This window comes from Accipiter gentilis, chromosome 1, assembly GCF_929443795.1.
Source record: "Accipiter gentilis chromosome 1, bAccGen1.1, whole genome shotgun sequence".
In the NCBI taxonomy this organism is placed as follows: Eukaryota; Metazoa; Chordata; class Aves; order Accipitriformes; family Accipitridae; genus Astur; species Astur gentilis.
In genome coordinates, this window is record NC_064880.1 from 27,850,793 (window position 1) to 27,865,951 (window position 15,159).

Below are 15,159 nucleotides of genomic sequence, written 5' to 3' on the forward strand. Positions count from 1 at the left end.
ATAAATAGCATGATATCTAATAGATGTATACTTAAATCTCTTGCAAGAACAGATGGTACCCAATATCTTTCTAAGTAATGTGAGAGGACAGTTAATGTCCTGAAACAGCTAGCAATAACCAATATGATACTAACAAACCAATAGGTTTTTCTGAAGTTTAAAAAAGTGTCTAATCCAATGTATACTGTATTTTTAAAGTAAACTTGGTTGTTATCACATACTAGAAATATTTTATACATGTAGTTCATGACTTAAATTTTCTTTATCTGAATTGTTTTATAAAATTTTATTGCATTTGTAATGATCTTATTTTCAGTAAAAATAGAAGATGAAAATTATGGAATATTCCTAGGGACTTTTATGCAGATTTATTTTCAACTTTATTAAAAATTGCCTGTCCTAATCCTACTAGCTAGTTCAGTATTTCCTGTGCAATTTAAAACTTGAGGATGATGCTTTTGTACAGTTCAGTATTCCTGCAGTTTTATATATTTCTCCAAGATGTATCTGGAAATGTATTCCAGTAGAACAACTAGAGTCAAACGCTATTTTTGAAAGTGTGGTGCTGCCTAGTAGGAGTGAATTATTTTAATTTTCAAAAGTTTTGATGTGCATCTGAGCAACACAAGAATTTAATAAATACAGAGTAAGAGGAAGATGTAAAAGCAAATAAAAATCTATCTGGCTGCAATAGTGGCATGAAAAGAAAAGACAAAACAAGCCTTACCTGGCTTATGACTAAATGTTGTTCTATGAAAGCTACTGGGGGAATAAAACTTATTTTAACAGGCCTTCATTTCACTTGCTTTGTGCAGGACAAATAAGCTAATGTTTGTAATTTATTTGTGTTGCATATGCATAACATTAGCACAACAGAATTTGTGATATTCTCAACAAAGCTAATAGTTTAATCCAAAATGTTATTTGTTTAAAAATATTTTAAAAGCAAACCCATTTAGCATATTTGTATTGGTCTGGGGGAATAAATGCTGCAGCTCGGTTATTGCTGCAGAACAGTTGTTATATTTAACACTCTTTATGTTTAACCATTTTCCTAAAACATTGAGGTTTGTGTGCTGAAATTTTCAGTATGTCTGACAGCGAGACTTTCTGGAAAACGATAAGCAGACCCTATTAAAACTGCTGTTTTTAAAATTAAAGAAAGTCTTAAATAAAAGTATTAAACTATGTAGTTTTGGGTAAGTGATTCAGGATATCACAAGTAAGCATTTAATTTAAGGCCCACAAAGACTATTTACCCCCAAATGTTTTAAAAGAACAATACAAAGTTTGAAAAAATCAAGATCTCTGAGTTGGTAACGTTAATATTAAGGTTGCTTGTACAATGTCCACTCACCCTTTGAATTTATGCAAAATTACAGTTCAAAAGGAATCATACAAAATTTTTTTTTCCCCTCCTCAGTCCCCTGATTTCATTCAATGTATCTTATAGAAGGTAGTTTTACAGCAATCATTACAGTACTTTGAGCTTTGTTTTGTTTTCATTGTTTGGTGAGTTTCCTCCTGTTTGTGCTGCATACTTCAGAAAATCTGCACTACAGACAATTTCCTGTGTACTATCTCAGTGCACACACAGATTTGCTTGTCACAGTATTCCTGCTAAGAATGGAATGATTTTAGACCCATTTTACACCTTAGTAGCTGACATACAGAGAAATTAAGATGGTAAAATGTAACAAGTTGGAAAAATACGTGGGAAGTATAATAACATCATGGTTCTATCTACAGTAGGTTATTTGGTATGGAACAGGAAAGAATGGGTTTGTTGAGAATTGTCAAGAGAGGTAATACTGACTCGAGCTTTAGTTGTGTTAGCATTGCTAAGGTGCAGTCCTCCAGGATTTCTGGATAGAAGGATGATCACTGCATAGTCTGGTTCAAGAAATGATGTTGAGAAATGCTAGTGTCAAACTGTTACCAGAATTGATGCAGGCTGCTTCTTCCTGCTCTGAAAAAGTATGACTTTCTGAAGTCGTCAGCTTCATGTGGTGTAATGAAGTAGGTGATAACTTGGCTTTTGCTGTCTAACCTGCAGTGCTGTCCATCGTTCCCAGGAAGACAGTTAAAATAGACTTTTGCAGCTTCTCCGTGGCACTTCAGTATAGCGTGCAGCAAACATTCATCAAACAGAATCTGTTATGGCTTTTGCTATTGAGAAACCACTTGTCTGAGCTGTTGCTAGATTTGGAAAAGGTTTCTTGGTTTCTATCTTTTCTTGCCTTGGGCTGCAAAGCGACCTTTATTGGTCTAGTGTATCGGATCTGCTGTAATTACAAAGAAAGCAGGGAACTTTTCATGTCCAGAGTATCTGGCACCTACAGGAACGATGACATTTTGCCTTCAGTCTCTGTGTATTTGACTTTGTTTTTGAGGAGTCAGGTGTTTTACATCTCAAGAGAGCAGATGTACCACAGTGGTTCAGTTGATATATCTCCAAAAGGCATTTGGAACTAGTGTCACTGAAGTGATAGAGTCTGCAGCCACAGGGTCGGTGTGTGTAACAGCCCCGAGATAAGAAAACCCTCGCTTAGTGTTCTAGCCTAACACAAATCTTCCCTGGGGTGAGGGTCTTGAACTGTCACAAGAACTTTTGAAACTGTGTTTTTCTTTTACTTGTCTTGTAAAGTAAATTTGTAACTTGAAAATTAAAGACAAGATGGGTGACACACTTTTGGTTTATTTTTCTATTTTTGCTTAACAATTTTCTGATATGTCTCTAGTCTAATCACAAAAGGCAGCAGTTGTATCAAAGGAAAAAAATACACTGAGCATATGGTCAGCTTGGGTCATAGCACACCTTCTGATCTATGATTTAGGAGAATACAACTGCTATGATTGCTATGATTTAGGAATATACAATGAAGATTTTGCTTTTTCAATGCAAAGTGGTTCACTGTCCTTACAATCTACAATTTTATTTGTTTTTTTGAATATCAGAAAAGGGATTGAATAACCTCTCTGAAATCATGTTGTTTATATAGCTGGAGATGAAGCCATAACTATTTTTTTTAGATATTACTCCTAACCATATTGATATCATATTGATAACACTTCTCTTTTTTTTTGTTTCCCCCCCCCCCCCCCACAGGTGATTCCAGTATGGTTTTACAGGCTCAAGAAGAGATTATTGAAATGAAAGATGTATTTTCAGTAAAACTGAAACGTCGTCGTTTTGTAGGGCAGAAAAAAGGTGGCACTTTGTTGGGTATCACAATTTTTAAATGCTTGCATAAAGAAGAGAATAAACTAACAGACTGTGCTATCCATTTAAATAACTTAAGTGAAGATCATTGTCATTCATGGTTTAAACATTTAAAGGAAATTTTGAATGGTAAGCATTTAATTGGGGTTGATATTATTTCAGACTTGTTTCTATTGGCAATACGTAAGGTTGAGTGAAGCTTAGAAAAGTATTTTGCCTGTGGAAATTAAAGCACACAAATATGAATATTATTGCTGGAAAATGTTTACTACTGAAGTTTTACATGATGAAGTATAAAATTTAGGAAAGTGACAATAATTGACTAATGCATCTGTAAAAATGAAACAAATTGGTACTATTTGCTGGAAGTGTTTTGGAAGCTACAGAAAATAAGTAGCTTACTGTATTCTGACTTAAGAGTCTTCTGGGAAATCTGTTTCCTAAAGAAATAAAATATTTTGTTGATGTTTTCACTCGGTATTGCAGCACGTCTGATGGTACTACAGTTGTTGCAGTACTGGGAACTCTTCAGGGACTTCCTGGTGACTGTTTAGGAGCTCCCACTTGAGACCCACAGATTCTTTAAGAGACTAATGGGAGAGGTTCACAGGTGGAAGTTTTAAGGTTCTGTAGGGCTCTTATTGTATAATTTGATACAAACTGTATTGACACTAGCTAGTGATGAGAGGCAATTCTTTATTTTAAAAATATCTTTCTGTGTTTGCCTGGGCTAATGCCAGTTTCAGGGTGCTTTGTTTAAACCACGATAGTTGCATTTTTTTCATGGAAGCTGTATCAAATTTAAGAAAGAAGTATTCACCATTTAGGGGAGAAAACTCCCACAACAAATCAAAGCCTTTCACTGTAATTTAATACCATCAATATTGGAAAGACACACAATATAGTTGTGATTTAAAAAACCAAAACAACAAAACCCCCCCCACAAACTAAACTCTCTGATTTAGCTCTGAAATGTGTCTCTGTTTACAGGCTATAGCAAATGAGTTTGTTTATTACAGAAGAAAAACAATCCATCTTGTAATAAACTATTAAAACTCCAGCTGAATTGTTAATACTGAGCCAGATTATAGAATTCAAATCTTGCACATCTGTAGTGTTTGTAACAACACTTTCAATAGCAATTTATAGTGTACTTCTAGTAAATTGACTTTGTCAAAAGCAGGTATTAGAGAAAGCAAAATAACATGAGTTATTAACGGTACATTCTTACATTGTTTGCTTACGATATGCTTTGGATTTTCCAAATAAAAGTGTGTATTAGAAAAGTGCCTTCCCTTGCCCCTTTTTGAAAGACTTTATCACAAAATATCTAAATCTGCAAAAGTGCCAAGATTCTTGCAGATCTCCAGCTACCCATAAAGGCAAGGACATTTGCATAAGGAGCAAATGTGTGTTTTGTTCCCAGATTACCCTCCATCCATCAGGAGCAGTGATACCATATGTTCACAGAAAAAAAGCTGCAGTATCTCTTGCTCAGGTTGCCTTGACTTCGAGGTGCAGTCTCTGTTTTATAGCTTTGTAATTGGAAGCCACCTGAACCTGAAAAAAAAAGCATTCTGTGCAGTTCTGCTGTTTCTAGTTCTTCCTTCAGCTTCAGTCTTTCTCCAAAAGCTCAAACCTTGTGCAGATTTTTCCTGATCTCTAATCAGCACATTTTTCTCCTGTCCTTCTACTTCAGGAATAATCAGGACTCGGAGAGGAAAAAATAACCAAATACAACCCCCAAAATATAATTTCCTAATGTGTATTTGTTTTAAGTTCTGTAATTACAGTAAGAGTAGTTTTCACACTGTTACATTTTGAAGTCTGAGTAGATATTCAAACTGTCTTTCTATCCAGAAAATCACCAAAAAAGCAGCAGTATTTCTGCATTCAGTGTGGCAGAGAAACATTATCAGTTTTTCAAACAGTGATGGTATAGTAATGGTATAATTCAGAAAAAAGTCTTCTGATTTAAAATGTACCAAACATTGGTAGGAAGTTCCCAGTGGGATTCAAGTCAGAACTAAAAGTATAAAATGCAGATAAGTTCTGTTGAGTTCTCAATAACTGAAATTTCAAAAGGCACACTGATATATGTCTGCTTGAAACAGTGATGAATTTTCATCAGTTTTGCCACAACTTGTTTTCATAGCAGTGCTGGTGACATCTTTGTTAATGAACTCAAACTGGCTCCTTTTTGGTTTCCTTATGAACTGCAGGATAAAGTTAAAATTTCATCCTTCCAAAATAGTAAAAATTTAAGTGTACGTGGTTTGTTTTGGTTTTGTGGTTTTTTTTTTCTAATCTGTCTGATCACAAAGTAGATTTTCATTAATTGCTGCTTTATTTACTTGAAGGTTTTATTTTACTGCTTCTAGGCTGGAGCAAATTAAAAGCAGGTGGTTTACCAAAGTCGAGTGTATATATGTTTGGGTATGGCTGTCAGTAAACATGTACTTAATTTGTCAGAATGGCTAAATATTACTAAAAGGTGTGTCTCCTTTGAAAATAAATGCAATTTCTATTTGTTTACCTTACTCTTGACAAGTTTTTAGACTTTTATGCATATACATTAATTAAGGAACAACAACAGCAAGTTTAGCAGTGACAATATGAGCTAGAGTTTTATCTGGTGATTTGTTCTAATGAAGATTTCATTTCTTTTCTGAAATATGTACACAGTTTCCCTTTTACTGTGTTTTGTGTCTGATATGAATGTTTCTTGCATGGATTTTCCTGTTTGTTCTTCAATTTAAAAATCTAACTAGGCTATAATTTTTTATGAACCCCATCATCATGCAAGTGAGCACACAGATACATTGTTCAGAATTTAGTTACAGTGGCTGCTATTACGGCTTTTTCGTGTGTGTGAGAGACAGGGTAACAAAACACATGTACTACCGTCTTCCCACTTTTAAATAAGTTCTTATTTTCTGCATAATGCTGCTGTTCAGATGCATGCCAGCTAGATATGAAGAGCTTGCTCAATGATAGGGTGTTCAGGAAAACTGATCTTCTGTATGTTGCATATTTGTTAAACTGATGTAAAATAACCACTGCCACCTCAAGGCATGTACCTATGGAGCCTTGGTTCTGAGCTCGCTCCTGGAAAGCCCCAAATGGCAGCTTAGACAGATTCTAGTATGCTGTTGATCTCGTGTTGTACACCTGACTCTGGGTGATTTCCATTTCTACATCGCATCTTTTTGTAGTGGACTTACGGGCATGTACAGTGGGGGCATACTGTGTCATGGAATTCACTGTGTAATTTTAAATCCTCTGTGCACGCAAATGCCCAGTGTTTCTTAAATGGTTAAGACAGGCCAAGAAATGAGAGGAAAATGCATAATTATCAATGCTTATCTGGCTTTTGATTTATTTTTTTTTAGCAAGATAAGACTTATTTTTATTAACAGTTGATTTGAAAAAGTTTTGCTTAAAAACTCTGTAAACTAACAGAAGACAGTAAATATGGTTAAGAATAAATGACAAGTAGCAAAAAATGCATGAAGTGCACTTTATATTTATCTACTATTCTGTAGTATCTCTCACACTGGGATTTGATGTGAACATCTGAAACTTCATGCATGAAGTTTTAATTAAACTATTAATGTTAAACATTAACTTTGGTTAGTTAATATTAACAGTGGTGTCTCCATAGTTACATTAACAGATCTATCTCATATTATTAGTTGTTTTCATCTATAATATTCTTACTGTTGTATAAAGTATTTATAAATGTATGCAGTAATGACATGATTCCAGGCTCTTAACTTTTGTAGCGTAAACCCATTTTCATAAAGCTAAGAACTGAAAGCAGCACAGATGTATGTCTGAGCATAGCGTCTCTGCTGCCCTATGAGCTTTTGTTTTCAGAACACCCTGATTGACCCACCACCCTTCATGGTTCACTGATTCACTTGATAGATCAAGTTTAAACTAGTGCATATTAGCACATTTGTTAGTACTAGAGGAACAGTTGGCCTTCCTGCTTTAGGCGCTGGTTCATTTCAAATGGAGCAGCCACAGAAAACAATAACAGAATACCAGTTAGGAGAACACCAAAAGGCTGACAGACTGAAATCGGTTGCAGACTGTAGTAAATGACATGGATTCATTCATATAGATGTTGTTTAAAGGAAATTAAAAGATTATTATTATTTAAAAATACTTTTAAAGAAGTTTCACTATATAATTGTGTGAAAGTTTAATTTTTGACTCTTATTGGATATTCTTTCATTAAACTCAGCTATTTGGTGTGTTATAACACGTCCAGTGCATGCTGGGAACAATAAATAGCAGTTCTTGTCATGATCATCCTTTCATGTCGGTTGGCAGTCATTTGGCACAAAAACCCCCACATCAGTAGTGTACCATATCTTTGCTCAAATGCCTTGTTTATGATACTTCTTTCTATAAATGTAATAGTTTACCTTGCTAAAAAGGTAAATCAATATTGAAGTAGTCATAAAGAGAATATGCTAACATTTTTATCCTGTGAATTCATTTGGTTCTTGAATACCTCAATAGGATTTATATATTAACTCTGATCTACTTTTCAGCAATAGCCTAATATATAGAACCATAAATACAGTTCCTGGCTTAGAATCATTTAATGAACGAAAAAAAACAAAAACCAAAACAAACCCCAACAAAAATTTAACTGTTTCCTTAAAAATCTAGGATTTTTCCCCCCACCAATTGAAAAGTCTGTATTCTTTTGCCTGATTATGCTTTCTTTTAAAACTTTTTATTGCCACCTGGGACTTAAATTTTTACACCTAAAACACAAAACCAGTTAAGTGAGATAGCGATGTTTGCTTTTTCTCCCTTCAGTTTTCTCCTAATGGTGGTTTAGCAGTATTGTAACTCACACTAGCTGGGTAACAGAATTTATGACACTTCATCACCTTTCTGTACTTCTACAAACTCTGTACTTTCTTATTCTTTTCCTCTGCTTTGTGTATTATAAGTATATTTATATATATTTGTGTATTTTTGAGTTTAAAGGTATGCTTTACTTACAAATCAAGGCTCTGTAGTCAGCTTTTACAGTTTTGTGCCTCTGGGTATTGGTGGGGGTTGAGCATTTAGGGCCAGCTGACCACAGGTAGGAGTTCCTCTAGAGAAGATAAGAAACATGACAGCATGTTTATGAATGTGGCTAAATCTTTTCTCTTTTGAATCAGGAGTCCTTTCTCTTGTAGTTTTCAATTCAATTTCTATTGACACTTTAGGCAAAATATCAAGTTACGGAAGTTATTTTTTTGGTCTTAATATTTTTACAACTTCTAAAAGACTGCAACAATACCAGATTTCCATTAAGTGTCTTGAATAATGATTATTAGAATGTCTTGATGATGATGATTTATGTGTTTTAATAGTGTTTGGGAACTTGTGTACTTGTGTAGTCTTCCTTGTTTGTGTTGCAATTCCTATGATTAGAAATTCTGCTACAATACATACCTGCAGTGCTTGTTTCTGTCTCCAGAGAATCAAGAATAATTTAGGTTGGAATAGACTTCTGGAGGTTATCTGTTCCAGCTTCCTGCTCAGAGCAGGTGAGCTTCTAAACAAGATCAGGTTGCTAAGAGCCAGATAAGTTCTGAAAATCTCTAAGGATGACATTCCACAGCCTCTCTGGGCAATGTGGTCCATGGCATAACTGCTCTTATCGCAAAGAGTGTTTTTCTTTATTTCAGATTGGAATATTCCTTGCTGCAAGTTGTGTCCGTTGCGTTTTTGTCCTTGCACCTGCAAAAAAGTCTGGCTTGGTGGTCTTTGTTACTCCCACAGTAGATACTTAAGGACAGCATTTAGGTAGATTCTCTTCTCAAGGCTATACAAAGCCAGCTACCTCTGCCTCTTGTATGTGGCCTGTTCCAGCCCCTTGTTGTAGTCACAGTTCTCTGCTGGACTCTGCCACTATCAGTCTGTGCTAGGGGCCCTAAAAGTGGATGCAGTTTTTGAGATTCAGGCTCAAAAGGTGTTGAATACACAGGCGTAGTGATATCCTTTGAACTGCTGGTTGTCCTCTTGTCATTGCAGCCTGGTAAGTACTTGGTCTTCATGGCATCAATGGCCCACTGTTCAGTCATGTTCCACTCCTTGCCCATCAGGAAGGTCAGATGCTCTCTAAAGAGGTGCTGCATAGTTGGTCAATCCCCAGCCTGCACTGGTAGGGTTTTGCTGGACCAGGTGCTGGACTTTGTGTTTGTCTTTGTTGAACAACTTGAGGCTTTTGTCAAAACTTTCTTGTAGCTAATCAAGGTCCTTGTGAATGGCAACCCTGGCCTCCAGCATATCTGCTGTCCTCACCAAGTTCCCTGTTTTCTTTTATCTCCTTTTTAAAGGAGATACTTTTAAATATAGGTACTAAGGCTTATTAATGAAGATATTCAGGATTCATCAGGATTAATTTGCCTTGCAATGACATCGGACTGTAACTGTGTAACATTTTGCCATAACTATAATTGGAAATCTTGTTTTTTATGTATGCTTTCAAGTTATAGCAGCAAACTGATCCAGTAATTTCCTTCAGTATCTTTAAGAAATCTTCTAAGATTTACTAACACAAAATAGATAATGTGCTAGTTTTCATTTCCAGATTGTTTGGTGTGTTGAAATAAGTGAAAAAACAATCTATGGTACTCTATGATTCTTATGTTTTGATCTTAAGGAATACTTTCCCCTTTGATGCTGAAATAGTGTTTAGCTGTAATTTCTCTGAGGAATTGTTCCGGTTCAGTTGTTGAGGTAGAGTAAGTGGGGAAGAGCTTCAGGAAGTCCCAGCTTGACACTCGGAAGGTACATGTGGCTGTAAAAATGGAAGTAATACTCTACATGGGGCAGGAAAACGTGCTTTCACTCTTGTTTCCTTTTGGAATTGTGGCCTACTACTAATTTTGTTCTTGAATGTTGAAAGCAGTGTACTTGCCAGATATTCTAGCTTTCATTTGGCTAAGAAAGTGATAGTCTAACCTGATACTAAAAGAAAATTTAGAATTTATAAATGAATTAACTGAATACAAAATTGTTCAAATAATGTTTTTTAAATAACTATCAAAGAAATATCAATATTGCATGCCACCAAGTGCTTTTTGTAGCAAACCAACCTCACTGAATCATGGCAGTTGTAAGAATTCTAGAAAAGAGAACTTGAAAAGTAATGTTACTGCTTTAGTATGAATTATTTACTATTCAACAAAATGCCATATTCCAAATAATAAAATTACTTCATGGGGTAATGTCTAAGACAAGGTACTGTTTGCATAGCAGTATTTCTCAGTGTTGTTTGCGCAGAGTTCACTACTTCAAAGACCTAAATGTAACTTTTAAAAAAATAAAATGAACAATAATTCTCACATTTCTGAATGATAGTACCAAGTTTTCTTTGTATTTCTTCGGACGTCCTTCAAGATGAGGGAATTTCATTTGCACTGTTTGATTTGGAATCTCAGAAAACAGAAGTATTGGCTTGTAGTATCAGTTTTGTTATGTGTTATTGTCATATGCCTGCTGGGAGTGTTTCATATTAAATTCCAAAAAGGATATGTTTTGATGTTTGGGGGTTTTATTTGTCGCCCGATCTTGTAACTTGCCACATTCACCCTGCTCCTGTATCAGGGTTTAACTAGTTATGACATATACTTTTTTTTTTTGGTCCCATAGCATTTTGGTTAGTGTGTGATTCATTTCTAGTCTTTATTAGCTGTACATACAAAAGTAATCAGTACTGTAATCTTAAGATAAATAGCACACATCCAAGAAGAAATTGAGACTTTTTTTTAGACTATAATTTACTTATCCTGTTAAAATACTGTAATGGTTCTAATATTAAAAATTAATTTAAGCTGTAAAAATAGCTGGGCTGTGTGTCATCTTAAATGTTTTGTGTTTTCTTTTTAGGCTTTCAAAATAGACCAAAATCCTTAAAAGTGTTTGTTAATCCAAGCAGCCATAAAAGAGAAGCTACTCATGTTTATTATGAGCAAGTTGCACCTCTTTTTAAGCTTGCTGACATCAAAACTGATGTCACAGGTAAGTTGCTTCAAAAGCATAGTTTAATCCTTTGTGAAACTAGTATTTTAAGCATGCAAGACAATTTGAATTTGCTGCTAATCCTTATTGGCTTTGACTGCAAGTAGACTATTTAGAAGTGTAGTTAATACAATATATTTTTATTTTATAAAAAATGTTTCAGTAATTCTGTTATTCATCGACTATTTTTCTGCTATAGCTATCAATACTAGGAATATATTTTTTTATTTTTTAAAGCAAGCATTCTGTAAAAAGAAACAAGCATTTAATGTCTGACAGTCTTTTATATACTTGCTAAGAGTTGTTCCTGCATTCTGACAAACACATGTCTTTAAATATTACTTCTCTTCTGAGAACATCTATTGGCCTGACATCATAAGAGAGGCTTATCCAAAGGAAGCATTATTTCTGGCTTCTGACTCAGTTTCAGGGATGACCTGGAAGCCTAAGGGATTAAGTTCTGTGATGACAAGGGCAGTTTTCACGAGGCACATGGGCATGACTTCGTGTCTGGAGAACGTGAAGGTACAACTGTAATGATGTACTGATGCTGCCTTCTGATGCTATAGCCCCTGCTACAGGGTTCCCTATAGTAGGTTAGGATTTAAGGCCCCAATTTCTGCCAGAGTTCTGCTTTATGTCCTGAATTTGCCCTTTGGCTGTTTCATTTGACTGAGTTTTTGTAAGAAATTGAACAGGAAAACAATGAATTTTCTTAAAGCAGTAAAATATTAATGACCTGATCATTACTTCTGCCCCCTTCTGTGAAGAGACCAAAACTTATGCTGCATCAAATTTGGTCCCAAAACAGACCCAAGTTTTCAGAGAAATGATATCAGTATTTCCCATTCCAAATATCTTTTTATCCATAGTATTACAATTCCCTTTAATACACTGCTAAGTTTTGGTTATGCAATTCATATCCAAGTGAAGTGTAAACTTTAGTGCAAGACATTTTAACACCAAAAAGTCTTTTCTTATGTCTGTTGTAATTGGCTTGCAAAATAATCAGTTCCAGCTTAAACAAATTATACGACGGAGGGCTCAGCCTACATACAGTTCTCCCTTAAACTTCTTGTGAAATCATGACTAGTTTAGGTTGCAGGCCAAAAATCATTCTGAGCAAATCTGATTTAGGCATGAGGATAAATGATTCTATATATAATAAATTTTTATATATAATATATAAAAAATTTAAATATATATATATATAAAAAATAAGATTTATCTTGCTAATTTAATTACTTGTGTCTATGTATTTTTTAATTACTTAGCCCACAATTTAAAGTAAAATCGATTGAAGATTAAAGATCATAGAATCATTTAGGTTGGAAAAGACCTTCAAGATCATCGAGTCTAACCATCATCCATGCCCACTAAACCATGTTACTAAACCATGTTATGGAGTACCCTGTCTATGTGCTTTTTTAATACTTCCAGGGATGGTGACTCAACCACTTCCCCGGGCAGCCTATTCCAATGTCTGACAACCCTCTCAGTAAAGAAATTTTTCCTAATATCTAACCTAAACCTCCCCTGCCACAACTTGAGGCCATTTTCTCTCGTCCTATCACTAGTTACTTGATAGAAGAGACCAGCACCCACCTCACTACAACCTCCTTTCGGGTAGTTGCAGAGAGCGATAAGGTCTCTCCTCAGCCTCCTTTTCTCCAGACTAAACAACCCCAGTTCCCTCAGCCGCTCCTCATAGGACTTGTGCTCCAGGCCCCTCACCGACTTGGTTGCCCTTCTCTGGACACGCTCCAGCACCTCCATGTCTTTCCTGTAGTGAGGGGCCTCAAACTGAACACAGGACTCGAGGTGCAGCCTCACCAGTGCGGAGTACAGGGGGATGATCACCTCCCTGCTCCTGCTGGCCACACTATATCTGACACAGGCCAGGATGCTGCTGGCCTTCTTGGCCACCTGGGCACACTGCTGGCTCATATTCAGCCGGCTGTTGACCAGCACCCCCAGGTCTTTCTCTACTGGGCAGCTTTCCAGCCACTCTTCCCCAAGCCTGTAGCGCTGCATGGGGTTGCTGTGACCCAAGTGCAGGACCTGGTACTTGGCCTTGTTGAACTTCATACGATTGGCCTCAGCCCATCGATCCAGCCTGTCCAGATCTCTCTGTAGAGCCTCCCTACCCTCAAGCAGATCGACCCTGCCTCCCAACTTGGTGTCGTTTGCAAACTTACTGAGGGTGCCCTCAATCCCCTCATCCAAATCATCGATAAAGATATTAAACAGAACAGGGCCTAACACGAGCCCTGAGAAACACCACTTGTGACCCGCCGCCAACTGGATTTCACCCCATTCACCACAACCCTCTGGGCTCATTCATCCAGCCAGTTTTTCACCCAATGAAGAGTGCACCCATCCAGGCCACAAGATGCTAGCTTCTCAAGGAGTATGCCATGAGAGACAGTGTCAAAGGCCTTGCTGAAGTCGAGGTAGATAACATCCACAGCCTTTCCCTCATCCACTAGGCGGGTCATCTGGTCATAGAAGGAGATCAGGTTGGTCAGGCAGGACCTGCCTTTTGTAAACTCATGCTGACTGGGCCTGATCCCCTTCTTATCCTGGACTTGCCGTGTGAGTGCTCTCAAGACAAACCATTCCACAATCTTCCCTGGTACCGAGGTCAGGCTGACAGGCCTGTAGTTCCCCAGATCCTCCCTCCGACCCTTCTTATAAATGGCAGTCACATTGGCAAGCCTCCAGTCCTCTGGGACCTTCCCTGTTGACCAGGATCACCGATAGATGATAGAGAGTGGCTTGGCAAGGACCTCTGCCAGTTCCCTCAGTACTCTTGGATGGATCCCATCAGGTCCCATGGATTTCTGAGTGTCCAGATGGCGTAGCAGGTCCCTAACTAATTCCTCCTGGATTAAGGGGGGTATGTTATGTTCTTCATCCTCACCTTCCAGCTCAAGGGGTGGAGTACCCTGAGGATGACTGGACTCACTATTAAAGACTGAGGCAAAGAAGGCATTAAGTACCTTAGCCTTTTCCTCATCTCTGGTGGCTACGTTCCCTTCTGTATCCATTAAAGGAAAGACATTCTCCTTGGGATTCTTTTTACTGTTAACATATTTATAAAAACATTTTTTGTTGTCCCTTACAATAGTGGCCAGATTTAGTTCTAGCTGAGCTTTTTCCTTTCTAATTTTCCCTCTGTATGATCTAACAAGTTCCCTGTACTCCTCCCAAGTTGCCTGCCCTTTCTTCCAGAGATGATAAACTCTCCTTTTTTTCTTGACTCCTAGCAAAAGCTCCCTGTTCAGCCAGGCCAGTTGTTTTCCTCAGCGGTTTGACTTGCGGCACAAAGTGTGAAAAAGATTTTCCATTTTAGAATTCTGTAGTGATAATTTCTTAACTTCCCTTAATTGATAAGGGTATGGGAGCAGCTTTATATGTGTTGATTCTTACAGACATATTTTCACCTGCAAGGCATAGACAATAGTGTAAACAGATTAATAATAATGCTGTCTTCTTAGAAATTAAACTTAGCCTTGTTTGGTCACAATTTTTTGTAAAAAGTTTTTTTTTGTCATGCAGACCTTAGTTGCAGATGACTGACTATGTCATATTGTCAAATTAGTTATTACTTTAAGCAACTATTTAAAGAAAATTACCTTTTTAAAATTTTATTCCTTACTACTGGTTAGTGTTTCTTTTATCTTACTACTGGTTAGTGTTTCTTTTATCTACTGTGAACAAAATCTTGTTTGTTAGACTCTTAAAGGCAGCATTATCATTAACCTGTGTAAGATTACGTTTTTAGCTACATAATGTCACCTGGAATTCTAAAGCTGAACCAATAAGTCAAATCATTATCAATTTTTTTTTTAGATTAATTACTAGAATTTAATATAAGCTATGAATATAAT

General features: G+C 36.6%; 1 protein-coding gene across 1 annotated transcript in view; it reads left to right on the plus strand.

The window, feature by feature from the left end:
* CERKL (ceramide kinase like) overlaps window positions 1-15,159 on the plus strand; it is a 61,911-nt gene that overhangs the window by 22,301 nt on the left and 24,451 nt on the right. Inside the window, exons 2-3 of the mRNA XM_049800777.1 lie at window positions 3,110-3,352; window positions 11,135-11,266. Coding sequence (XP_049656734.1) covers window positions 3,110-3,352; window positions 11,135-11,266 — 375 coding nt within the window. The remainder of the gene's footprint in view (window positions 1-3,109; window positions 3,353-11,134; window positions 11,267-15,159) is intronic.